Source organism: Pagrus major, chromosome 10 (assembly GCF_040436345.1).
Source record: "Pagrus major chromosome 10, Pma_NU_1.0".
Classification (NCBI taxonomy): Eukaryota; Metazoa; Chordata; class Actinopteri; order Spariformes; family Sparidae; genus Pagrus; species Pagrus major.
The window spans coordinates 2,768,578-2,796,478 of record NC_133224.1 but is presented as its reverse complement, the minus strand read 5'-3'; the positions used below and the strand labels follow the sequence as shown (position 1 = coordinate 2,796,478).

At 41.2% G+C, this 27,901-nt stretch overlaps 2 protein-coding genes across 4 annotated transcripts in view; both read left to right on the top strand.

Annotated features, from left to right (window-relative positions):
• The first annotated feature begins 3,824 nt into the window (after positions 1–3,824).
• On the top strand, positions 3,825–17,968 carry LOC141003238 (uncharacterized). Of its 3 annotated transcripts, none has more exons than XM_073474531.1 (13): positions 3,825–4,348; positions 5,601–5,641; positions 5,974–6,318; positions 6,419–6,526; positions 6,725–7,042; positions 12,368–12,685; positions 13,217–13,552; positions 13,656–15,025; positions 15,118–15,165; positions 15,509–15,707; positions 17,031–17,175; positions 17,298–17,413; positions 17,655–17,968. In XM_073474531.1, the coding sequence occupies exons 1-8, from the start codon at positions 4,140–4,142 to the stop codon at positions 13,745–13,747; spliced, it is 1,767 nt and encodes a 588-aa protein (XP_073330632.1). In that variant the 5' UTR covers positions 3,825–4,139; the 3' UTR covers positions 13,748–15,025; positions 15,118–15,165; positions 15,509–15,707; positions 17,031–17,175; positions 17,298–17,413; positions 17,655–17,968. The 3 variants fall into 3 exon arrangements, with proteins under 3 accessions (XP_073330632.1, XP_073330630.1, XP_073330631.1); XM_073474529.1 differs by having other exon boundaries at positions 13,653–15,025; XM_073474530.1 differs by lacking the exon at positions 15,509–15,707 and having other exon boundaries at positions 13,653–15,025.
• A 2,920-nt stretch (positions 17,969–20,888) lies between these two features.
• Positions 20,889–27,901, top strand: part of LOC141003235 (uncharacterized) — a 31,500-nt gene continuing 24,487 nt past the window's right edge. The window contains exons 1-2 of the mRNA XM_073474525.1: positions 20,889–21,396; positions 21,729–22,082. Coding sequence (XP_073330626.1) covers positions 21,360–21,396; positions 21,729–22,082 — 391 coding nt within the window. The 5' untranslated portion in view covers positions 20,889–21,359. The remainder of the gene's footprint in view (positions 21,397–21,728; positions 22,083–27,901) is intronic.

The window sequence follows — 27,901 nt, the reverse complement described above, 5'->3', positions numbered from 1 at the left end:
CTCTTTGAGACTTCTGTCCAGTGAAATCTCGTCCACAGATGGAGGAAGACGTCCTTTAAAATCAAGCCAACATCTGTTTGAACAAACGGTCTCAAACAGATGTTGGCAGGCTTATTTTATACCTGTGTGATGACTGAAGTAAGAGTTACGTTACATATCGCTCAGATTTATGATGTCATGGTAAATGTCAACAATAACTAATAAAACAGAATAACAACAGGAGTTTTGAGTTTTAGTTTGTTTTACCAACATAACATAACTGACATGGACAAAATGAGGTGAAAGAACACACTCAGAAATGCATGTTCTCTTGTTTATTTAAAAAAAGCTTCACCTTTGATCACCAGAACCAAAAATCAATTAACCACTACTTGTCAACCAATCACAGAGCTTGGTTCGAAGCCACATGATCCACTGAGAGCGTTTCAGGGCGATGACCAGAAAACAAACGTTAAAGTTCCAGCAGCGCTCAAATCTTTGATATTCATCAGTGTGACAGAAGAAAGACGAGACTTCAGCAGGACGAGACACGTTTCAGTCTGTAAGTGTGTGACTGCATCATTTATTACATTTTATACTAAAACTCTGTCAACAGCTGCAAACTCATTGTATTCTCTCTCTGTTGTCAGTGCTGTGTGTCTACTGCTACTTTGTGAGCGCAGGATCTTCATCTCATAGTGAGTATTGTTCAACAGTCTGACTGTACAAGTGATTTTCTCAACCGTTATCCAGAATAGTTCAAAATGAGCTCCACCTTCACCAACTGCAGCAGTAAAATCCAGCTTTGCACTTTGTGCCACAGAAAGTTAATAAGCCAAGTTTGGAACAGGTGAGCAGGTAGAAAGAGTGAGTGTTTTGGCAGGTGATGAGTGACTAGGAGTCGGCTGGAGTTGTGACTGTAAAACATAAAAAAATAATATATGAAACATTGAAAAAGGAGGTCATGATGCACAGGACTGATAAGCACAGATAATGTCATCACCTGGTAAAACAGAGGAACTTCTTCTCTTTCTAACATCAGATGTACAGCGACGGGAGACCAAGAAGAACACTGGAGTCCTGCCAACAAGGATGGTCATTTCTCTGATCTGGTACGTCAGTGTGGGCGACACTGTACAGCTCAACTGCACCACACACAATGACAAAGGGAACTACGGCGACACGATGGACATGCAACTGGTCTGGACAAAGATGGGACCTGGAGAGAAGACCAAAAAGGTTTGGGACATTTACATTAAGGCCTAGATTAGGTGTTTGGCTAATGTGACTGTGTGATCGATCTTTTACGCTACAGCAGTCAGTCAGTCAGTCAGTCAGGAGTTCTGAAGTTGAGATGTGAATCTCAGTTTGGTATATTTGTGTGGTGTCTTCTCACAGGTCCTGTTGAGCCAGGGATTAGTCAAAGAGATAAAAGAACGGAGGTGGTGCCCCATTTACGAGTGCTTTATCAATAATCTCAAGTGATTAATAAATTACATTTATTAGTAGTGTATATCCTATATATATATATGGTGCCCCGTGTGAGGCCACTTAAAACCACAGTTCTCTGCATTAAATTAATGTATACAGACAAATATTGGTTGTAATAATCAAAACTTAAGCTGTTTTAATGTTGTTTGGCTGTCCACTGAGTGATCAATGTGATACTTAACTTCATATTCTTGACGGCATATTCCTTGAATTGTGTGTGAGCATAAAACTTTTGCTGAGCCGTGATTGTGCTGCTTAATATGAAATTAATGTGCACAGATGCTGCGTTGTAACCAGATCTGTCAGTTAAAAAGAGCTTTCCAGCATTGCCGCATGTTGGAATTAATGTGTACAGATTCTGTGTTGTAACGCTGTGATTTATTTGCATGCATAAGTGTTGCTGTACACTTATAGCCATGAGACCAGAGGAGACAGTTGACTCACTTTTGTCCAACTACGTTACCTTAAAACAGAAAAATACAACTTCTGCCCTCAGACAAAATTGTGAGAAACAATGGTCTCTGCCCTGGGACCAGATGAGACCAAACAGCCATGAAGAAAAGCCAAATTAATAAATTAGACTACACTGCCCCAAATAGCCATTGTTTTTTGAATACGAGTACAGCAAAGCTTAATGCAATATACATTGACAAGCTTTCTAGCTCACCTGATTAGCTTGACTAGCTAGCTAAAAAAAAAAGTTAGGTGAAAAGGTGATGTTTTTCTGAATTATCTTGTTATTCTACCTTTCTGTGATAAGAACAGCCACTGCAACATTTTAATGCAAGCTACAACACTAGCGGCTAGCAGCTAGCTTGCTAGTAGGCTAGCCTAAGTGAGTCAAAATGTCTGAGTTTGCTGTGTTTTCTCTGAACTGTAGCATTTATTTCTCCGGATTGGGTCAAATGAAAGACTGTCTCTCTCTGTGCAGTTGTGAATAATGTCATGGAGAGTCTGCGGCTTCCTGTGTTGGAGGGGGAGGACATGATGCTGCGCTGTTTACACATCAACAAAACCACCAAGGAAATCACCTCCAACCTCAGAGCCACCTTCTACAAGAACGACCGTGTGCTCAAGTAAAACTTTCCTCAACCCGAGTTTATTATTCACATCAAACTTACCTTCATCAACATATTCCTTGAATCTTATATGAGCATGAAGTGTCAGTTTCTTTTCCTCTGTGTGTTTGTGTCTCAGGTGGGGAACTCAGGGCAACTGGACTCTAACAGCAGAAACCAAAGCTGACGAAGGACTCTACAAGTGTGTCATTCATGGTCACGGAGACACTCATGAGAACTGGATCACTGTTAGAGGTACGAACACGCTCATACTCTGTATACAAACCCTACAGGGCAACGTTTTATAATACGGTCCTTGTAATAAGTGTTAGTTTATAGGTAATGGGGCCCTTTTAACTTCTTACAGATAGAATCTAATAGATGCTTCTTGACATTAATTAGAAGTGTTAATAACAGCATAATTACGGAAGGGTAAAAACATTTTTTGAGTTCTACCTTTTTTGTCAGAATTCTCTCTTAATTATGTCCATGACAGCTCTGAATGAGGACGACCAGAAGAAGAGGGACCTGGAGACGACGTAGATGTTCCCCTGCAATGCTCCACCTCCAGGCTCCAGTCACCTGCTCTCTGATTGGTCAACTCAACCTAACCTGCTCTCACAACATTAGACATGAGAGGCAAACTTTATCAAGTCCTGCACATAATATTCAAGAGTCAAAATTACCAACATTTTAAATAATTTCAAGGGCTGTTCATTAACCAATATGAGCACCACAGTGGAATGTGTGTCTGTGTATCCTTCAGTGTATCTGAGCCTGAATAAAACGGCGGACACTCTGTTGTTAACATGAGCGTGACTTTAATGTTTCTGAATAATTTAGAGAAGCAACCCCCAGCTCCATCAACAACACGAGTTATGAAACAGGGTCGAGATGGAGGAACAGGAAGTGGCAGGAAAGTGAGATGAGGAAGGATGGAGGACGAAACAGATGGAGGGAAGTACTAAAAGTTTATACATTAAAATATGTGTGTAGCAGTAGTCTGCAGCGTGCGGGCCGGCGTGGCCGTTGAATAAGTAAAGCAGGTTGTCATGGATACGAGCGACATGGAGGCGGTCCTCGTTCTGCTTCCTGAGACCCAAAACGGACGCACAGCCGACCCGGGACAGACTGACCTGAGAGAGGGAGGAGGTCAATTCATTATTTCATCCATCCAGACATTTATAGGTCAATTCATCCATCCATCCATCCAGTTACCTGTGGGATGGGTTTCCCATATCTGATACTGGAGGGCAGCAGTATCGGTTCTTCTATCCTGTTGTCCCAGATACCAAATGAGTCCCAGGTGACCAGTACAAGTTCAAAAAATCCTTGATTTCTTTATATAGCTGGATTAGACCTTTCTGAAGACATTTTTATACATGTTTAATCATATTTATTGTAAAAAGTACCATTGAATGGCATTAAACCAAATCTATAAATAAATGTTATTCAGACCCAAAACATCCTGCAGAATATATATAAAGACAAAAGAAACACATGTCAGCTGTTGCTTCAGTGCAAACTAACCTCAACAGATTGACAGAATCTGAACCAGAATGGATTTAACTATGAATCACTGTCATGCTGAACACGGCCAAGAGGGTGTGAATGTTTTTGGCACCAAGCCAGAACCGGAAGAAGGAACTAGAGTCTCTCTCTCTCTCTCTCTCTCTCTCTCTCTCTCTCTCTCTCTCTCTATGCCTCTCTCTCCCTTCTTCTTCTTCTTCTTTCTACATTTGTTTGCGTCTTATTTTTTTAATTAAAACAAACTACAGTAACAGTGATGGCAGTAGCCTATTAGTAGTGACTCTAGTGAGGTAAGTCTCCTGTTTCTTACATTTAAATTGTCACTATAAGTAAGTGAAAGTGGTATGACGTAGCAAAAATGTCACTTATGCTAGCTAACGGGCTACATATTATTTCTATCTTGTGTTTATTCCAAAACATACGTAAGAGGTGTCTGTCATTAAAATGATGATTGAACAGCTATAACTAAATACATTATGTAGCTTACACCTATTCCTAATCCTTACTTCTGTGTCAACAAGAATTACTTAAGTTAAATATTATTTACGTTTCTATGGAAATATTTAAAATAAAAGTAAGCTTTATGATTTATTTGATTCTGAAACCATGGTGCCATTCCACTTGCTGAATGAAGTCATCTTGTAACGTACAAAGCTTATTCATGAGTTGATCCACATTAATGCTTTACTAAATTGGACTTTGCCCGAGGCTAAGAAAGATACGACACTACAACCACTAACAACGAATACAAAACAATCAGCCAGAAACCTGGGTGTTGTTTTCAGTCACCATCTGAACTTAAATCAACACATTAACAGTCCAGTTAGAACTTGTTATTTACAGATCAAAATAATTGCCAAGGTCAAACCAGTGCGACCCAGAAACATAGTTGAACAACTCGTCCACACCCTCATTTTCTCCTGTCTAGATTACCAGAACTCATTATCACCTGTCTGAACAACACAGCAGCTGCCCGACTACAGTTAGTATAAAGTACAGCAGCCAGACTCCTGGTTACCCATCCATTACAAAACTCAATTCAAAATGTTACTGATTACTTTTAAAGCCCTAAATAGTCTCCAATTGCTTAATTTGTCTTTTTTTGTCTCTTATTATTATTATTATTATTATTATTATAATTATTATTATTATTATTATTATCATTATTATAAAGTAATCAGAGTAGTAACACAACTTTCTAGAAAGTGCAGCTTAACCTCAAAGCACTTGTGTGTTCCAACAGTTCACAGTTAACCCAGGATTAGTAGAAATGCAGTGTGGATCATATAGACCTGGGCTGAGGTTAACCTGGGTTAACTATCTGTGTGTGAAAAGGAACTAAATTACAATAATGTGGAGTTTCAGCTGTGTTTGTACCGTCGAAACACTTTGAGTCATATCTAGACGTGCCGTTCATTTTAAACTAAAGTTGTGTTACAGTGGCGCTTGATGCTCAGGAGGAGGAACGTGACAACTGGCTGTAAACTGAGTGTTTGAAAAGAGAAGCAGATTAAATAATATTTTAAATTGTCATTTTTACAGGAAGATGAAGATGTTTGTGGTGTTTGTGGTCCTCGTGCACGGTAAGATAAACAGATGTGTTCTAGTTTGCAACTTGTATAAATGTATATATAATGTAATGTAATGTGTAATGTATAAAGGAATCTGACAAATGGTTATCAGTGAACATGCAGAGGGACATCAGGCCATATTTCAACATAAATGAACATAGTTGATGAGCCTTTAGTTCCCGTTAGACAACAGCTAGCGTTAGCATTCAACCTCTTCCTAGCTAACAAGACTGTTTGATAGTGTGACGTGATATGATAGTAAAAGTGTAAATAAGTTCTCAGATATCAACACACATCTTAGACTGCTGCTGTAATTTAAGCTCTCTACCTGTGTGACCTCACAGTTTCCCAGCATGCCTCAGCTGTGGAGCTGTATGAGGGGGAGGAGTTTGTCCTGCTGCCCTGTGAGTTTCCCACTTTTGACGTGGACGCCCCCTCAGTGGTGTGGAGTCGCTTGGATCTCCATCCTACAACCGTCCACAAGCGTCAGCAGGAAGGTGATGAGCTTGGAGAACAAAACCAGCTTTACAGCGGCCGAACATCCATGATGGCTGATGCTCTTGAGAGTGGAGACCTCAGCCTCAATCTGACAAAACTCCGCCTCTCTGACAGCGGGAACTACACCTGCACCGTCAGACGAGGGTCAGGAGGAGAACGGAGAGTGATGGACGTACAGCTGCAGGTCAAAGGTCAGCCACAATCCCTGAAACCAGCTGTAGATACAGGTCCGAGGTCAGTACTGTAGATAAAGGTCAGAGGTCATGTTCATTATGTTTCTGTTTCCCACAGAACGATTTGTATTTCCATCCTGGGCCACAGCTCTCCTGGTTCTCCTGGCTGTTGGTCTTATTGTTTTGGGGAGTCTTTTAGTGTATTTTCGGCAGTATTTCATGTCAGGTACGTCACTTCTACTACACTACCCAGAATGCCAATGGTTGTCATCTTTAGTCTTGTAAGTCGACCGTGATTGTTGAGGCAGAGTGTCGACAGTTAGTTCTGGGATTATAACAGAAGGATGGGATGGTGAGGTCCTGTTACCATCACAGTTCCTGCTCCTGTCTGTACAGCTGATGTTGTGGTTTGTTGTGCTCTCAGTCTACCAGGTGGAGGTGGATTCAGGGTCGGAGTCTATCCAGCTGCCCAGCAAAACCATAATTCACCTGCCTGATGATGCTAAAGTGGAGTGGACGAACGGTGTCAACATGAAGGTCCACGTGTATCAGAATGGCCTTCTGACTGACGAGCAGAATCAGTGTTACAGAGGCCGAACAGAGATGAAGAGAAAATCACTGAGAGACTTCAGTCTGACCCTGAAATACCCCACAGACTGGGACACAAACCTTTACACCTGCACCGTCTACAGCAGGAAGAGGACCATCCTGATGTGGAAACAAGTGGAGCTCCTGGTCAAAGGTGAGTACTGCAAAACTGTCATCCATAAAGGACTTTTATATTGAACCAAAGCCACCTTTCCTGATCCTGTAAGTGTTTTAGTATCTAAACAAAAAACATTGGGGACTCGACTGTCTTGTCTCTACTTTACTTCTGAATTAAGCAGAGGTTGCAGAATTCAATCTGAATAATATGGACCACACATAGACATGTCTGTCTCTTGCTGAGTGCAAATTTAATGTAAACCAAACTCCTCCACCCTACCCATAATACCTTTCCACATTCTTACAGGGCGTGTTACTCATGGACATGACATCCCCCCTTTTCTTAGAATTAAACTCTTCTTCTTAGTTACAGAAAATATAACTCAGGATAGAAAATATAACTCAGGATTATACTTCACATTATGCTTCACATTTCAGGAATTCTCATTTTAACCTCCTTCTGAGCGGCCAGATCTGTAACATAACTTCACCACACAGGAACATGTACCTCGCTTATCAAAATCACTTTAGTATTTAGTACTAGTCAGAACTCATTACTTAGTATCATAACATATTGCTTGCCTTTAAGCAACCATCAATCACAACAATTCTTCCAAATCATGAACTGTAATAATTTCTTCTATTGCTAGAAATCAAACACATTCTATATACCCACAGGTTTTAACTCATGAACAATATGACAACTCTCTTCTTTTTCTTTAAATCATTTGAGAACATAGTCAGACAGTCTATTGGGTGTTTGCTTGACCCTTTGTGGCCTGGATGGCAGGGTTGCTTCTGTCTGTGTGTCAATGTCATTTCTGGTTTGTGGACTCTGAGTGTCAGTGGTGTGTGTGTGTTCTTCTATCGCCTCGCCGATTCCTGTGTCGTCCTCAGCTTCCTGTGTTTCCCCCTTGTCTGGGAATGTCCCTTGTTTCAGTCTCTTCTCTTCGTATTTCTTGACAAAGGCGGTGTTTCTTGCATATCGAGCTCCTGTTGGCGATTCCACTACGACCTTGCTTCCTGTCCTGCTGATGATCTTGTGTGGTGTTGCATTGCATGGGGTGGAGAATTTGTCAGTTTTGTCTTGTCTCAAGAGCACAGTGTCACCAACACTGACCTCTGATAGCTGTGCTCCTCTGCGGGTGTCTGCATACAGCTTGCTCTTTGCCTTTTGCTCTGTATCACGATCACACACTTCTTGATCAGTGTGCACTTCAATCAGTTCAGGCAGCTTTCCTCTTACCTTCCGATTGAAAAGCAATTCAGCAGGGCTTTTACCTGTTGTTGGATGGATGATGCACCTGTAGACCGTCACATACTTTCTCAGTTCTTTTTTCCAATCAAGTCCATCTGATTGAGCAATTCTGATCCTTTTCATAAGTGATGCATTCTGACGCTCAACCTCTCCGTTGGCCTGAGCGTATTTTGGTGTGGTTTTGATGTGTGTGATGCCATTTTCCTCACAGAACAGTCTGAATTGTTCTGATCTGAACTGAGGACCATTGTCAGACTTGCACGTGACTGGCAATCCATGTCTGCTGAAGATTGACTCCAGACTGTCTCTGAGCTTCTCTGCTGTGGTGGTGGTCATGACATCATATTCATAATATCGGCTGAAATAATCTACTACCACTAGAATGGAGTGATTGGACGGGAGAGGTCCCAGTAGGTCAACTGCAACGTCCCGCCAGGGTCCATCAGGTAGCGGTGTGGGTCTCAGCGGTTCAGGTGGGTCAGGTCTAGCAACTATTTGGCATCCGTGACAGGCTTTGCAATGTCTCTCGGCTGCTCTATCCATTCCAGGCCACCACACTTTAGTCCTGAGATGTTGTTTTGTTCCCACTATACCCAAGTGTCCCTCATGGGCTAGTGCAAGTGCACTATATGTGTGCCTCTTAGAACAAGATATCCTATTGTGCATTGCTCATTTGCAATGACAGCATACTGTTTGCACTTCTCAAAATGTCCAGTTGCTATGGCTTTGCGTACCTCATGGAGCTCTTGGTCAGTGGCAGATGCTTCCTCCACTTCTGAAGTGGTGAGTGCCTTTGGAGTCGCGTTCACTGCCACAAATCTCACATACTCATCAGCTCCGTGCCCATGTTCTGCCTGTTTCACCGTGTATGGCAGGAGTCTTGCTAGTGAGTCAGCAATGTTGTTCTTCCCTGCTATGTGTACTACCTTGAACTGGTACGGTTGCAGGCGAAGAACCCATCGCTCTATCCGTGCACATGGTCTTGAGCGGGGGCCATATATTACTTCCAATGGCTTATGGTCTGTGACTAGGTCAAACTGTCGCCCATACAGGTATGGATGTAGTCTCTCGCAGGCCCACACCAGACCTAGTGCCTCTCTCTCTGTCTGAGAGTATCTCCGTTCACAATCAGTTAGGCTACGGCTCACATAGCACACAGGGACTTAAATTCCTTTCTGGTTTTGCACTAGGACAGTGCCTAACCCCACAGGACTCGCATCCGCTATTACCTGGGTTGGTGCCTCTTTGTCGAAGTAAGCAAGGGTGGTTGCTTTAGCAAGCGCTGTCTTAAGAGCACTGAATGCTTGCTTTTGCTCCGGCCCTAAGTTGAAAAGTGTGTCTTTCCTTGTCAGGCGCCTCAGTGGCTCTGATAGAGTTGCAAACTGCGGGATAAATCTGCTGCTGTATCCCACAAGCCCAAGGAAGCTACGCACCTCTGTGGCGGTCTCCGGCTCCCGTGCTTCTGTCACAGCTTGCACTCTCTCCTCTGTTGGGCCAATGCCCTTCTCCGATAGCAGAATGCCCATGAAAATCAATCTGTCCATGTTGAACTGGCATTTTTGTGGATTCAGTGTTAATCTAGTGTCTCTGAGTCTTTCCATGACTGCATGTAGTCGTCTGTCGTGCGTCTCTTGGTCAGATGCATGTATGATCACATCATCAGATATGTTCTCGACTCCTTCAATACCAGCTAATGCGTTGGCTATCTCATGCTGATATTGTTCACTGGCAGAGGACACACCAAACAAGTCTTTTGTACCTGTACACTCCGTTGTGCACAGCAAATGTGGTGATGTCACGTGATTCAGGAGTCAGTTCAAGTTGGTGGTAGCCCCATTTTAAATCTAACTTGCTGAATATGGTTGAGCCGTTCATGCCTTGGAGTAGCTCATCCACTGTGGGAATCGGAAAGCGTTCCCTCACTATGGCCTCATTGGCCCGTCTCATATCCAGGCAAAGTCGGACATCATTTCCAGGTTTTGGGACAATCACAACCGTCACCCACGGGGTGGGTCCGTTCACCGGCTCAATGATGTTCAAGTCCACCAATTCTTTAATTCTGGACTCTACTGCCCCCAGAAGGTTGAATGGAATGCGCCTGAGTGGCTGGGCTACAGGTTTAACCTCAGGGTTAATGTGTAGACTGACCTGTCTTGTTTCCAGTTTTCCAACTCCACTGAACACTTCAGGATACTGCTGCTTGAGCGTTTGCTTAATGTCTGTGATGACAGCAATGTTGGCACCTATTTTCAGGACCCCCAGTCGCATTGCTGTCTCTTTTCCAAGCAGCGGTTCACCACTTCCTCTGATTACGATGAACTCAGCACGTTCAGTCTTTTTTCCTATAGACACCTCACATGTGAATGCCCCCTTGACTGTTAATGGCTGACTAGAAGAATATGAGTAAAGTTTTCTCTCTGTCTTAGGGACATAGGAGTGGCACTTAATGCTTTCTGCTTTAAATTTTTCCCATGCATTTTCTCCCATTACATTGCTTGTCGCATCAGACTCAATCAGCATTTTTACATTTACTCCCCCAACACAGAAGTTAAGTCTCTCTGGCATGTGGTTATCATCAATAGCAAATGCAAAGTCCCCACTTTCATGTTTATCAACGTTATTTACGTTTTGTTTCGGTTTCCCACCTTTAGTGCGGCATACTTTTGCAAAGTGATCTTTTCCCTGGCACTTGTGGTACATTTATCCTCTTGCGGGGCATTTTGGATCACGTCCAATGTGATCAGTATTCCCACATCTGTAGCACTTTCCATCATTTTTATTGTCTCTGTTTGGTCTACCTTTTGTATTCCCGTTTCCATGGTCTCCCTTTTTTCCTTTCAGTGCAATCCAGTTAACAGTGTCTGTGGAGGGTTTAGCCGACGCGCATGACGTCATGCCCGCCAGTTGCTCATCGATGCTCTCACAACGGGCAGCTATTTCCAGTGTAGACGCTAGGGTCAATCCGTGACCCTCTTCTAACAGTTTTCTTCTGACATATTCCGACGTCCCTTTGCTTAATATTGCGTCCCTTATCTGATTGTCAGAATCTCCCCCGTAACCACAGTCTCTCACAGCTTGTCTCAGGCATGTAGCAAACTGCTGCACCGTCTCCCCCTGCTTCTGGTGCAATTTTTGAAATGCGTGCCTTGCCAGCGTTGTGTTGACCTGGGGTACGAAGTATGCATTCAAAGCCTCTACTGCCTTGTTGTAGTCCGTTGCCTCACCAGTGTCCGGAAGAGTTGAGAAAATGTCCTGTGCGTCTGGTCCAGCAAGATGAAGTAGCAGTGCACGTCTCCTTTGCTTCGTAGCAGCAGGTGAATCATCGGTTATGATGAGCCCTTTACCGTCAGCATACAGCTCGAACGACGTTAGCCATTGCCTCCATCGTGAGCCTAGCGTAGCTGGCTCGGTGTAGCATGCAAAGTTTTGAATTCCGGATTTCTCCATGCTAGCTAACTAAACTTGTTGTTTCTAACTAGCTAATGAGAATTAATCCTCGTCGCCAATGTCTTGTCTCTACGTTACTTCAGAATTAAGCAGAGGTTGCAGAATTCAATCTGAATAGTATGGACCACACGTAGACATGTATGTCTCTTGCTGAGTGCGAATTTAATGTAAACCAAACTCCTCCACCCTACCCATAATACCTTTCCACATTCTTACACTGCGTGTTACTCATGGACATGACATCGACCTCTGACCTACGACCTCTGAGTGAAACACTAGTTTAAAACTTCCTGTCTGATAAAAAATGCTGCCAACAAACAGAATCCAGGCAGTTTCCTTCTAAACATGTTTGTCAGAAACTTTTAATTGTTTATTAAAAACTAATTTGTATGCTACAGGTTTTATGTTAACAAATCAGCATCTGTAAAAAGCAGTCGATGGGGTTCTCTTCCCCCAAAGACAAAATAAAATAAGATTCAAAGTGACCCTGATAGACTTATTACTTAAAAACATCAATACATGTAAATGTCACCAGATGAATCATTACTGTGAAGCACAACATCAGGTTTCTGTACAATGTTGTAATAATTCAATAAAGTTATTAAAACCTGCTTCTGCTGTCTGTACAGCTGATGTTGTGACTTGTTGTCCTCTCAGTCTGTCAGGTGGAGGTGGATGAGGGGGCGGAGTCTGTCCAGCTGCCCTTCAAAACCACAGTTCACCTGCCTGATGATGCTAAAGTTGAGTGGACGAACAGTATCAACATGAAGGTCCACGTGTATCAGAATGGCCTTCTGACTGACGAGCAGCATCAGTGTTACAGAGGCCGAACTGAGATGAAGAGAAACTCGCTGAGTGACTTCAGTCTGACCCTGAAATACCTCACAGACATGGACAGAGGCTTTTACATCTGCACCTTCTACAGCAGGGAGAGGACCATCCTGATGAGGAAACAAGTGAAGCTCCTGGTCAAAGGTGAGTACTGCAAAACTGTCATCCATAAAGTACTTTTATATTGAACCAAGGCCACCTTTCCTGATCCTGTAAGTGTTTTAGTATCTAAACAAAAGACATGGAGGACTCGACCTCTGACCTACGACCTCTGAGTGAAACACCAGTTTAAAACTTCCTGGCTGATAAAAAATGCTGTCAACGAACAGAATCCAGGCAGTTTCCTTCTAAACATGTTTGTCAGAAACTTTTAATTGTTTATTAAAAACTAATTTGTATGCTACAGGTTTTATGTTAACAAATCAGCATCTGTACAAATCAGTCAGAGAACATTTGATGGGTTCTCTTCCCCCAAAGACAAAATAAAATAAGATTCAAAGTGACCCTGATAGACTTATTACTTAAAAATATCAATACATGTAAATGTCACCAGATGAAACATTACTGTGAAGCACAACATCAGGTTTCTGTACAATGTTGTAATAATTCAATAAAGTTGTTAAAACCTGCTTCTGCTGTCTGTACAGCTGATGTTGTGGTTGTTTGTCCTCTCAGTCTGTCAGGTGGAGGTGGATGAGGGGACGGAGTCTGTCCAGCTGCCCTGCAAAACCACAGCTAGTCTGCCACAGGATTTTACAGTGATGTGGAAATGTTATGAACCAAAACTGGTAATGACGGTCCACAATTATCATGAAGGCTCTGACCAGTCTGGAGAACAGGACCAGTTTTACAGAGACCGGACAGAGATGAACAAAGACCTGCTGGAAACTGGAGACTTAAGTCTGACCCTGAAAAACCCCAAACACACAGACACAGGGACATACAGGTGCATCGTCTACAACACAGACGGAGACATCGTGAGATGGAAAACAGTACTGCTTAAAGTCAAAGGTCAGTATGAAGATACAGGTCAGAGGTATTTGTGTTTGTCTCTGGTTGTTTGTCTCTGGATGGTTGTTTGTCTCTGTCCAACTGTCCTCTGTCTCCACTGCAGAGAGAAGTCAGATCAAAGATGAAACAATCAACATCAGGAACAGAAGCAGCTCAACTCAAACTGATCCTCTGATGGCAGATCAATCTGTTTGATTGGTCTGTTTGTCACTCTGAATATTGATCTGATGTGACTTTGGATCAGAGAGACAATGGAGGTGAAGGAGCTGATGGACGGTGGATGACAACATGAAGCTTTATCAGCTTCTTCTTCACTCTGACTCCTTCTATATAATCACTATTGGTCACTATTGATCATCTGTGTGTGATGTCACATGTTGATCAACTCTGTTATTTGGACTGAAACATGTTCTTGTTTCTTTTTAGACTTTCAGTGTCCCTGAAGGCCACTTGTTGTTTAGATCCTTTGAGCTCGGACAGAGGTCTCACTTTGTAGGAGACACCTGACGCTTTCAATCTGTTTGTGTTTTATTGTCACACTCACTATATTACAGTTTTTATCAGTTGCTTCAACATGTTTTCTAAAGCACTCACACAGTTTTCTACCTTAATCGACCCTGTTCAGAACAACAAACCAGAACAACATTGTCTTTATCACTGTCGATGTCTAGAAAATGAACTTGTGTGTTTAGTTTCTCTTTGAGTTTTCTGTCCAGTAAAATCTCGTCCACAGATGGAGGAAGACATCCTTTAAAATGATGCCAACATCTGTTTGAACAAACGGTCTCAAACAGATGTTGGCTTGAGGAACAACACCTGATGCTGTGAGACACGATGTCAGTCATTATCTGGTTATTGATTGGTCTGATGATCTGACAGTAAAAGTGAGAATTCAAATATTTAAAGTGGAAAACTGAGGAGCATCATCACAGAAAATGGATCTAAAGCTGTGAGAATAATAGATTCAAAAGACATAAAACCTTTGATTATCTCGCCCACATGTGGCAGACTGGTACCATATTTCTGAAAGAGGCTTATTTAAACCTGTGTGATGACTGAAGTAAGAGTTACGTTACATATCGCTCAGATTTATGATTTCATGGTAAATAAGAAAATGTCAACAATAACTAATAAAACAGAATAACAACAGGAGTTTTGAGTTTTAGTTTGTTTTACCAACATAACATAACTGACATGGACAAAATGAGGTGAAAGAAAACACACTCAGAAATGCATGTTCTCTTGTTTATTTAAAAAAAGCTTCACCTTTGATCACCAGAACCAAAAATCAATTAACCACTACTAGTCAACCAATCACAGAGCTTGGAGTGAAGCCACATGATCCACTGAGAGCGTTTCAGGGTGATGACCAGAAAACAAACATTAAAGTTCCAGCAGCGCTCAAATCTTTGATATTCATCAGTGTGACAGAAGAAAGACGAGACTTCAGCAGGATGAGACACGTTTCAGTCTGTAAGTGTGTGACTGCATCATTTATTACATTTTATACTAAAACACTGTCAACAGCTGCAAACTCATTGTATTCTCTCTCTCTCTGTTGTCAGTGCTGTGTGTCTACTGCTACTTTGTGAGCGCAGGATCTTCATCTCGTAGTGAGTATTGTTCAACAGTCTGACTGTACAAGGGATTTTCTCAACCGTTATGCAGAATATTTCAAAATGAGCTCCACCTTCACCAACTGCAGCAGTAAAATCCAGCTTTGCACTTTGTGCCACAGGAAGTTAATAAGCCAAGTTTGGAACAGGTGAGCAGGTAGAAAGAGTGAGTGTTTGGCAGGTGATGAGTGACTAGGAGTCGGCTGGAGTTGTGACTGTAAAACATAAAAAAATAATATATGAAACATTGAAAAAGGAGGTCATGATGCACAGGACTGATAAGCACCGATAATGTCATCACCTGGTAAAACAGAGGAACTTATTCTCTTTCTAACATCAGATGTACAGCGACGTGAGACCAAGAAGTACGCTGGAGTCCTGCCAACAAGGATGGTCATTTCTCTGACCTGGTACGTCAGTGTGTGGGCGACACTGTACAGCTCAACTGCACCACACACAATGACAAAGGGAACTACGGCGACACGATGGACATGCAACTGGTCTGGACAAAGATGGGACCTGGAGAGAAGACTAAAAAGGTTTGGGACATTGACATTAACGCCTAGATTAGGTGTTTGGCTAATGTGACTGTGTGATCGATCTTTTACGCTACAGTAAGCAGTCAGTCAGTCAGTCAGGAGTTCTGAAGTTGAGATGTGAATCTCAGTTTGGTATATTTGTGTGGTGTCTTCTCACAGGTCCTGTTGAGCCAGGGATTAGTCAAAGAGATAAAAGAACGGAGGTGGTGCCCCATTTACGAGTGCTTTATCAATAATTGCAAGTGATTAATAAATTACATTTATTAGTAGTGTATATCCTATATATACTATATATGGTGCCCCGTGTGAGGCCACTTAAAACCACAGTTCTCTGCATTAAATTAATGTGTACAGACAAACATCGGTTGTAATAATCAAAACTTAAGCTGTTTTAATGTTGTTTGGCTGTCCACTGAGTGACCAATGTGATGCTTAACTTCATATTCTTGACTGCATATTCCTTGAATTGTGTGTGAGCATAAAACTTTTGCTGAGCCGTGATTGTGCTGCTTAATATGAAATTAATGTGCACAGATGCTGCGTTGTAACCAGATCTGTCAGTTATAAAGAGCTTTCCAGCATTGCCGCATGTTGGAATTAATGTGTACAGATTCTGTGTTGTAACGCTGTGATTTATTTGCATGCATAAGTGTTGCTGTACACTTACAGCCCTGAGACCAGAGGAGACAGCTGACTCCCTTTTGTCCAACTACGTTGCCTTAAAACAGAAAAATACAACTTCTGCCCTGAGATCAGGAGGGATTCACCTGCCCTCAGACAACTTCTGCCCTGAGACCAGGAGGGATTTACCTGCCCTCAGACAAAATTGTGAGAAACAATGGTCTCTGCCCTGGACCAGATGAGACCAAACAGCCATGAAGAAAAGCCAAATTAATAAATTAGACTACACTGCCCCAAATAGCCATTGTTTTTTGAATACGAGTACAGTAAAGCTTAATACAATGTACATTGACAAGCTTTCTAGCTCACCTGATTAGCTTGACTAGCTAGCTAGCTTAGCTAGTGCTTATGGTTAACATGTATGGGCACATATAATGTCGATAGCACTAACTCATTAATACCGAAAATGTGATGTTTTTCTGAATTATCTTGTTAGGGTTAGGGTTACCTATTCTACCTTTCTGTGATAAGAACAGCCACTGCAACATTTTAATGCAAGCTACAACACTAGCTGCTAGCAGATAGCTTGCTAGTAGGCTAGCCTAAGTGAGTCAAAATGTCTGAATTTGCCGTGTTTTCTCTGGACTGTAGCATTTATTTCTCCGGATCAGGTCAAATGAAAGACTGTCTCTCTCTGTGCAGTTGTGAATAATGTCATGGAGAGTCCGCGGCTTCCTGTGTTGGAGGGGGAGGACGTGATGCTGCACTGTTTACACATCAACAAAACCACCAAGGAAATCGCCTCCAACCTCAGAGCCACCTTCTACAAGAACGACCGTGTGCTCAAGTAAAACTTTCCTCAACCCGAGTTTATTATTCACATCAAACTTACCTTCATCAACATATTCCTTGAATCTTAATATGAGCATGAAGTGTCAGTTTCTTTTCCTCTGTGTGTTTGTGTCTCAGGTGGGGAACTCAGGGCAACTGGACTCTAACAGCAGAAACCAAAGCTGACGAAGGACTCTACAAGTGTGTCATTCATGGTCACAGAGACACTCATGAGAGCTGGATCACTGTTAAAGGTACGAACACACTCATACTCTGTATACAAACCCTACAGGGCAACGTTTTATAATACGGTCCTCGTAATAAGTGTTAGTTTAAAGGTTATCGGGCCCTTTTAACTTCTTACAGATATAATCTAATAGATGCTTCTTGACATTAATTAGAAGTGTTAATAACAGCATAATTACGGAGGGGTAAAAACATTTTTTGAGTTCTACCTTTTTTGTCAGAATTCTCTCTTAATTATGTCCATGTCAGCTCTGAATGAGGACGACCAGAAGAAGAGGGACTTGGAGACGACGTAGATGTTCCCCTGCAATGCTCCACCTCCAGGCTCCAGTCACCTGCTCTCTGATTGGTCAACTCAACCTAACCTGCTCTCACAACATTAGACATGAGAGGCAAACTTTATCAAGTCCTGCACATAATATTCAAGAGTCAAAATTACCAACATTTTAAATAATTTCAAGGGCTGTTCATTAACCAATATGAGCACCACACTGGAATGTGTGTCTGTGTATCCTTCAGTGTATCTGAGCCTGAATAAAACATGATGGAGACTCTGTTGTTAACATGAGCGTGACTTTAATGTTTCTGAATAATTTAGAGAAGCAACCCCCAGCTCCATCAACAACACGAGTTATGAAACAGGGTCGAGATGGAGGAACAGGAAGTGGCAGGAAAGTGAGATGAGGAAGGATGGAGGACGAAACAGATGGAGGGAAGTACTAAAAGTTTATACATTAAAATATGTGTGTAGCAGTAGTCTGCAGCGTGCGGGCCGGCGTGGCCGTTGATTAAGTAAAGCAGGTTGTCATGGATACGAGCGACACGGAGGCGGTCCTCGTTCTGCTTCCTGAGACCCAAAACGGACGCACAGCCGACCCGGGACAGACTGACCTGAGAGAGGGAGGAGGTCAATTCATTATTTCATCCATCCAGACATTTATAGATCAGTTCATCCTTACTTCCATCCAGTTACCTGTGGGATGGGTTTCCCATATCTGATACTGGAGGGCAGCAGTGTCGGTTCTTCTATCCTGTTGTCCCAGATACCAAATGAGTCCCAGGTGACCAGTACAAGTTAAAAAAATCCTTGATTTCTTTATATAGCTGGATTAGACCTTTCTGAAGACATTTGTATACATGTTTAATCATATATATTGTAAAAAGTCCCATTGAATGGCATTAAAACAAATCTATAAATAAATGTTATTCAGACCCAAAACATCCTGCAGAATATACAGTATGATAGAGAAGCAGAAGCAGATAGTGGCAGTAAAGTACTACTCAGCTATTTTAATGAGTTGAAAAATGAAGAAACAATATATATATATATATATATATATATATATATATATATATATATATATATATATATATATATATAAATATATATATATATATATATATGAATTACATTGATACTCTATATATGATTTATATATATTAATTTTCTCTGATATATAACTTCTGTCTATTGTGTTATATGTTATATATATAGATATATAATGTATTCATATATTGTTTCTTCATTTTTCAACTTATTAAAATAGCTGAGCAGGACTTTACTTCCACTATCTGCTTCTGCTTCTCTACCATATATTAGTGTTGAACACGTGTAAAATCAGTTTAGTATTCAGTGAGTTATGATTGACACTTCATTGCGCCTGCCAAACAGATTACACTGAGTGGAGCGGGTGACCGGTCCAAGATGGCGGCTGCATTTCTTCCGCCCCAGCAGCCAATGCGGCGTCTAGGCTACTCTTTATTATGTCTATGGCCAAGAGGGTGTGTGTGTTTTTGGCACCAAGCCAGAACCGGAAGAAGGAACATAGAGTCTCTCTCTCTCCCTTTCTTCTTCTTCTTCTTCTACATTTGTTTGCGTCTTATTTTTTGAATTAAAGCAAACTACAGTAACAGTGACGGCAGTAACCTATTAGTAGTGACTCTAGTGAGGTAAGTCTCCTGTTTCTTACATTTAAATTGTCACTATAAGTAAGTGAAAGTGGTATGACGTAGCAAAAATGTCACTTATGCTAGCTAACGGGCTACATATTAATTCTATCTTGCATTTATTCCAAAACATAAGTAAGAAGTGTCTGTCATTAAAATGATGATTGAACAGCTATAACTAAATACATTATGTAGGTTACAGCTATTCCTAATCCTTACTTCTGTGTCAACAAAAATGAGTTTTTATGTAAATATTTAAAATAAAAGTAAGCTTTATGATTCATTTGATTCTGAAACCATGGTGCCGTTCCACTTGCTGAATGAAGTCATCCTATATTTTGATCCACGTACAAAGCTTATTCATGACTTGATCCACATTAATGCTTTACTAAATTGGACTTTGCCCGAGGCTAAGAAAGATACGACACTACAACCACTAACAACGAATACAAAACAATCAGCCAGAAACCTGGGTGTTGTTTTCAGTCACCACCTGAACTTAAATCAACACATTAACAGTCCAGTTAGAAGTTGTTATTTACAGATCAAAATAATTGCCAAGGTCAAACCAGTGCGACCCGGAAACATAGTTGAACAACTCCTCCACACCCTCATTTTCTCCTGTCTAGATTACCAGAACTCATTATCACCTGTCTAAACAACACAGCAGCTGCCCGACTACAGTTAGTATAAAGTACAGCAGCCAGACTCCTGGTTACCCATCCATTACAAAACTCAATTCAAAATGTTACTGATTACTGTTAAAGTCCTAAATAGTCTCCAATTGCTTAATTTGTCTTTCTTGTATTGTATGCTATTATATTCTGTGAAGCACCTTGTAACTTTGGTTTTGAAAGGTGCTATAGAAATAATATTATTATTATTATTATTATAAAGTAATCAGAGTAGTAACACAACTTTCTAGAAAGTGCAGCTTAACCTCAAAGCACTTGTGTGTTCCAACAGTTCACAGTTAACCCAGGATTAGTAGAAATGCAGTGTGGATCATATAGACCTGGGCTGAGGTTAACCTGTGTTAACTATCTGTGTGTGAAAAGGAGCTAAATTACAATAATGTGGAGTTTCAGCTGTGTTTGTACCGTCGAAACACTTTGAGTCATATCTAGATGTGCTGTTCATTTTAAGTTGTACTTGGTTAACATGTTTTAATTTACAGAACCATTATCGCCCTTACCAAACCTGTGACTGCATTTTAAATCATCATTATTTTTGAGAAAATTAAATTCCAGAGTTGTATTAGTGCGAATATTATTTAAGCGTTTTGTTTTTTGTAGCAACATCACATATTTATTTTTTTCGTACATCTTTTCTTTCACAGAGACAAAAGTAAACTTTTGATTAAATTTAATTTTGCATTAAAAAACTGATTATTAGGTGGTGATTTTGACTTAAAGTGGGCATATATTTATCCTATATTTTGACTAAATTAATTAGCTAAAACTAAAAAAACCTTTGCCAGCGACAGTCTTTGTAAATTTGTAACATTTTAACATAAAGTATGTCTCCATCGGCACAAAAACTATGAAAATATGGTTTATTTTTTAACTGTTATTGCTTCATATTATTATTTGTCTGTTGAGGCACCAGTCTGAGCTCCCAGTTAGCAATTTCTTCATTATTCAGATACATTTCTATAACTTCCAGTTGAATGCAGGTGGAATCACTGTACTGTTTAGTGTGACTCTGGAGCTCCCTCTACAGACCATCTGACAACACTGCACCTTGAAAAATAGTAGCCCTTAATACAGCAGATATGTTTTAGTACTAACCATGTGAGCAGTGATTAGCAGCCTTATCTATCTATTGTGTGCTCAGCCTGTTTCTTTACACTCCACAAGCTGCTGTAGTGGAAACATTAAAGTGAAACTAAAGTTGTGTTACAGTGGCACTTGATGCTCAGGAGGAACGTGACAACTGGCTGTAAACTGAGTGTTTGAAAAGAGAAGCAGATTAAATAATATTTTAAATTGTCATTTTTACAGGAAGATGAAGATGTTTGTGGTGTTTGTGATCCTCGTGCACGGTAAGATAAACAGATGTGTTCTAGTTTGCAACTTGTATAAATGTATATATAATGTAATATAATGTGTAATGTATAAAGGAATCTGACAAATGGTTATCAGTGAACATGCAGAGGGACATCAGGCCATATTTCAACATAAATGAACATAGTTGATGAGCCTTTAGTTCCCGTTAGACAACAGCTAGCGTTAGCATTCAGCCTCTTCCTAGCTAACAAGACTGTTTGATAGTGTGATGTGATATGATAGTAAAAGTGTTAATAAGTTGTCAGATATCAACACACATCTTAGACTGCTGCTGTAATTTAACCTCTCTACCTGTGTGACCTCACAGTTTCCCAGCATGCCTCAGCTGTGGAGCTGTATGAGGGGGAGGATTTTTTCCTGCTGCCCTGTGAGTTTCCCACTTTTGACGTGGACGCCCCCTCAGTGGTGTGGAGTCGCTTGGATCTCCATCCTACAACCGTCCACAAGCGTCAGCAGGAAGGTGATGAGCTTGGAGACCAAAACCAGCTTTACAGCGGCCGAACATCCATGATGGCTGATGCTCTGGAAAGTGGAGACCTCAGCCTCAATCTGACAAAACTCCGCCTCTCTGACAGCGGCTCCTACACCTGCACCGTCAGATGGTTCAGACGGGGGATGAAGAGAGAACGGAGAGTGACGGACGTACAGCTGCAGGTCAAAGGTCAGCCACAATCCCTGAAACCAGCTGTAGATACAGGTCCGAGGTCAGTACTGTAGATAAAGGTCAAAGGTCATGTTCATTATGTTTCTGTTTCCCACAGAACGATTTGTATTTCCATCCTGGGCCACAGCTCTCCTGGTTCTCCTGGCTGTTGGTCTTATTGTTTTGGGGAGTCTTTTAGTGCATTTTCGGCAGTATTTCATGTCAGGTATGTCACTTCTACTACACTACCCAGAATGCCAATGGTTGTCATCTTTAGTCTTGTAAGTCGACCGTGATTGTTGAGGCAGAGTGTCGACAGTTAGTTCTGGGATTATAACAGAAGGATGGGACGGTGAGGTCCTGTTACCATGACAGTTCCTGCTCCTGTCTGTACAGCTGATGTTGTAAATGTGGTTTGTTGTCCTCTCAGTCTACCAGGTGGAGGTGGATTCAGGGGCAGAGTCTGTCCAGCTGCCCTGCAAAACCATAATTCACCTGCCTGAGAACGTCACAGCCGAGTGGACGAACAGTTACAACATGAAGGTCCACGTGTATCAGAATGGCCTTCTGACTGACGAGCAGCATCATCGTTACAGAGGCCGAACAGAGATGAAGAGAAACTCGCTGAGAGACTTCAGTCTGACCCTGAAATACCTCACAGACTGGGACAGATGCTTTTACACCTGCACCGTCTACAGCAGGACGAGGACCATCCTGATGAGGAAACAAGTGAAGTTACAGGTCAAAGGTGAGTACTGCAAAACTGTCATCCATAAAGGACTTTTATATTGAACCAAAGCCACCTTTCCTGATCCTGCAAGTGTTTTAGTATCTAAACCAAACACGGAGGACTCGACCTCTGACCTACGACCTCTGAGTGAAACAGCAGTTTAAAACTTCCTGGCTGATTAAAAAATGCTGTCAACGAACAGAATCCAGGCAGTTTCCTTCTAAACATGTTTGTCAGAAACTTTTAATTGTTTATTAAAAACTAATTTGTATGCTACAGGTTTTATGTTAACAAATCAGCATCTGTAAAAATCAGTCAGAGAACATTTGATGGGGTTCTCTTCCCCCAAAGACAAAATAAAATAAGATTCAAAGTGACCCTGATAGACTTATTACTTAAAAACATCAATACATGTAAATGTCACCAGATGAAACATTACTGTGACGCACAACATCAGGTTTCTGTACAATGTTGTAATAATTCAATAAAGTTATTAAAACCTGCTTCTGCTGTCTGTACAGCTGATGTTGTGACTTGTTGTCCTCTCAGTCTGTCAGGTGGAGGTGGATGAGGGGGCGGAGTCTGTCCAGCTGCCCTGCAAAACCACAGTTCACCTGCCTGATGATGCTAAAGTGGAGTGGACGAACAGTAACAACATGAAGGTCCACGTGTATCAGAATGGACGTCTGACTGACGAGCAGCATCAGTGTTACAGAGGCCGAACAGAGATGAAGAGAAACTCGCTGAGTGACTTCAGTCTGACCCTGAAATACCCCACAGACTGGGACAGAGACACCTTCACCTGCACCATCTACAGCAGGGAGAGGACCATCCTGATGAGGAAACGAGTGAAGCTCCTGGTCAGAGGTGAGTACTGCAAAACTGTCATCCATAAAGGACTTTTATATTGAACCAAAGCCACCTTTCCTGATCCTGTAAGTGTTTTAGTATCTAAACAAAAACATGGAGGACTCGACCTCTGACCTACGACTTCTGAGTGAAACACCAGTTTAAAACTTCCTGGCTGATAAAAAAATGCTGTCAACAAACAGAATCCAGGCAGTTTCCTTCTAAACATGTTTGTCAGAAACTTTTAATTGTTTATTAAAAACTAATTTGTGGGACTTCCGGTGGGACTCAGCCCAAGATGGCAGCATAGGTAACTAGCTCCTGATCAGTACTCGATAAAAAAACCCCGAATTCGATTATCTTGATAGAAATAGATGGAAAGGAGAGGAAAACCAAGAAGACAGACAAACCAAAAGAACCCGAAAAAACAACCCAAATTGACCAACGAAGACGGAGGCGATGTAGCAGACAACATCGAGGGTGAGGAAGAACACATGGAGACCGATGCGGCTGCGGTGATTCGTGCGGGACTGAAAGATATCGTTAAAGAAATCACATCACCACATTCAAAGAAGAAATCAAAAAGGAAATGAAAGAAGAACTTGAGGATTATATGAAGGACATTAACCAGCGGCTCACAGAAACAACAACAGAGCTAGCCACACAAACTACGAGAATCACGGAGACCGAACAGAGAATTGAAGAGCTAGAAAACTGGAACATAGAGGCAAAAGAAGCTCTGCTTCAATCTATAAAACAGAGACCACTACGAGATATGCTGACAGACCAAGAGGGAAGAAATCGACAGAATAACATCCACATCTTTGGTCTAAAAGAGGGAGCAGAGGGCAGCTCTGTAACACAATTCATTGAACAACTTCTGAAAAATGAGCTGCCTCTGCCAACAAACATGGATCTACAAATACAGCGGGCACACCGAGCTCTACTGCCGAAACCAGACGCTGATAAACCCCCGAGATCTATCGTGGTGAACTTCCTTCAATACACGGTCAAAGAGACGGTGATGAGGGAAGCCTGGAAGAAAAAAAATCCACTACCAAGTCAGAGCACTCTTTTTTGATCATGACTACGCCACCGAGGTTATCCGGAAAAGAAAAGAATTAAAAAGGTAAACGGTGTTAAAAAAGCCCTGAAGGAGAAAGGAATACACTTCCAGACGCCCCTGACGAAAATCAGGATCCACTGGGAAGCTGGCCCGCGGACATATGAGAGCGCACAGGAGGCTGCCAAAGAGCTGAGCTGGAGGGGAATCCCGGCAGAGGTACCGGGGAGAGGTGCAGCCAGGACCGGGATGGAAGAGCGACTCCAGCGGTCATTACTGTGGCAACGAGTCGGTAACTCAGAAGATACTGCTGAGCGAGGCAAGCAGAGACTTCAGGAATTTCAAAGGAAATAATGGGCAAAGAGGTATGTGAGTGCATTTAAAAGACTAAAGAAGGACACGGACGAACAGATTAATATTGATTGCACTCCTTTAATTGGTCATAATATTGATCGATTGTCTCCCCTTGTTATATCTTATCGGTAGCTAAGAGCATAATTTTTGCTAGGAGGTTAATGCAGAGACATTATTGGACAATCAGACCAAACCTACCTAGAGAGGTGGCCCCATATGCTGCAGGATATTCCCTCACCCCACGAAGGTAACTTGGGAGGCACGCACATGGACACGTGCCTACTTTTGGAAGTTAAATTGTTCCCTGTTCTACATCAAACTGTTCTATGTTCGTACGAAGTTGTTGTTGGCTGTCATGGTTACGATACGAATCCAAGGAAAGTACAAGATTTTACAAAAACAATATGAGTAGTATCTCACTAGTGTCATTAAATGTAAATGGGCTGAACAACCCAATTAAGAGAAGTAAGGTCATTTTGAAAATGAGGAAACTTAAAGCACAAGTCATCTTCATCCAGGAAACACATTTATCTCAGGAAGAGCATGAAAAGCTTAAAAGAAATTAATGATGAAGAGGCACGAATTATTCTTTTTGAAGGAAAATTAGAGAACAAGATAGTCAAATTAATCAATGTGTATGCCCCGCCAGAAAGTGCTAAACATTTTTTCAAAACTATTTAAAATTATAGCATCAGAATCAGAAGGTATTATGATGTGTGCTGGGGATTTTAATGTAGTTCTGGATCATAGGATAGACACAACAAGCACAAAGAAGTAATACTCACCTATCTAAATTCATGAATATGTCATTGAAGGAACAGGGTATGGCAGATGTATGGAGAGAACTCCACCCAACAGAGAAAGACTATACACACTATTCCAACACTCACAACACTCAATCTAGAATAGACTGTGTATTTATGAATAACTGGGACATGCACAAGGTGAAAGAATGTAAAATTGGAGTGGCTGATATTTCGGACAACAACACGGTACATTTAACTGTACATATTAATAATAGACAAAAACACAACTTGGGAGACTGAACAGTGGCATAATGAACAATAAAGTAATAATTGAGCAAATTTGAAAGGAAATAAAAAGATGCATCGAAGAAAATGCTACAGATGAAATAAACCCGACAATCCTATGGGACACTTTAAAGGCCGTAATTAGAGGAAAATGAATAGCTATAACATCAAATCAAAAGAAACTAAAACAAGCGGCTTATCTTGATCTGATAGGAAAATTAAAAAACCTGGAAATAAAATCTCAAAACACCCAAAATATTCAATTCCTACAGGAAATGAAGACCATAAAAGGGGAAATAGACAAAATACTGAGAGGAGAGATGGAGAAAAAACTTAGATTTGTGAAACTGGCCCCAAAGCCACTAGACTACTGGCAATGCGTATTAGAAAACAACAGGCGCTAAATACAATACACAAAATCAGAGATCCTCAATCAGACCAATTAAAATACAATGTTGCAGAAATAGAAAAAATATTTAAAGATTACTACAAAAACCTATATACACAACCACCCTCATCCAGTGAGGAGGAAAAAAGACAGTTTCTCAACTCACTCGATTTGCCAGCTATTGGAGAATTACAAAAGATAGGACCCATAGGTGAGGCAGGAGTCCAAGTTCAGAAAGCAGAGCAGTTTTATTTTATTTTCATTTCTTTGCAGATTTCTTTATAAGGTTTCTTATGTGTGGTTTAAGCTCTGCAAATAGAGAACAAAATGATTAACATAGGTTCAAAAATGTCAACAAAAATTGTGTGCAATAATAAAGTAAATCAAATATTAAGCAAGGAATTCAACTTACAGGACGCACACATGGCTGGGGTCAAAAAAAAGAACAAAGGGAGGCAGGCAGTATATATAAGCTCTCATCAGGTGAAATGATTGCACCTGAGGTGGGCGTGTCCTTCTCCGGTAGGAGCGCTTGTATTTTCCTCCCTGTCTTCAGTGAGGTCAGGTGACCTCTAGATGGGGACTTTTGACGTACATCTATTATAGCACAAAGATATGGGAAATTTATAAATGACCCAATTGACGAAGACCAAACTGGTTTTATTGCAGGGCGCCAAACACGAGATAGCATGAGGAGGACCATCCAGATAAATAACACAATACAAACTAATAAAAACAGTGCTGTTTTGCTAAGTCTCGATTCTGAAAAAGCCTTTGATAGTGTAAACTGGGACTTCATATATTTAGTACTAGAACGGATTTAATAAAGACTCAATTAATTGTATTAAAACTATCTATCAAAATCCTACAGCCAGAATAAAAGTTAATGGGAGCCTAACGGAAAGAATAATGTTAGGAAGAGGTACGCGACAGGGATGCTGCTTATCCCCGCTCCTCTTTGCTATATATATTGAGCCATTAGCGCAGGCGATCAGACAGAGTGAGGAAACAAAAGGGATTAATATTAATGGACAGGAACACATAATAAGTCTATTTGCGGATGACATTATGATATACCTGGACAGCCCCAATGCGACTTTTACTCAGCTGATGCATCTTATGAATAGATTCGGCGAACACTCAGGATACAAAATAAATGTAGATAAAAAACAGATCTTGACCTTTAATTATACCCCATCTCCACAAATCAAGAGAACTTACCAATTAAAATGGCAATCAAAAACTATTAAATATCTCGGTGTGACTCTAACAAAACAGCTCGCTCACCTTTATAAAGCAATAATGACCAGATCCATCTTCAAATAAGTAGAGACATAGAAAGATGGTCGACCCTGCCATTAGATTTCAACTCAAGAATTGAAGTAATTAAAATGAACATTTTGCCTAGACTACTATATTTTT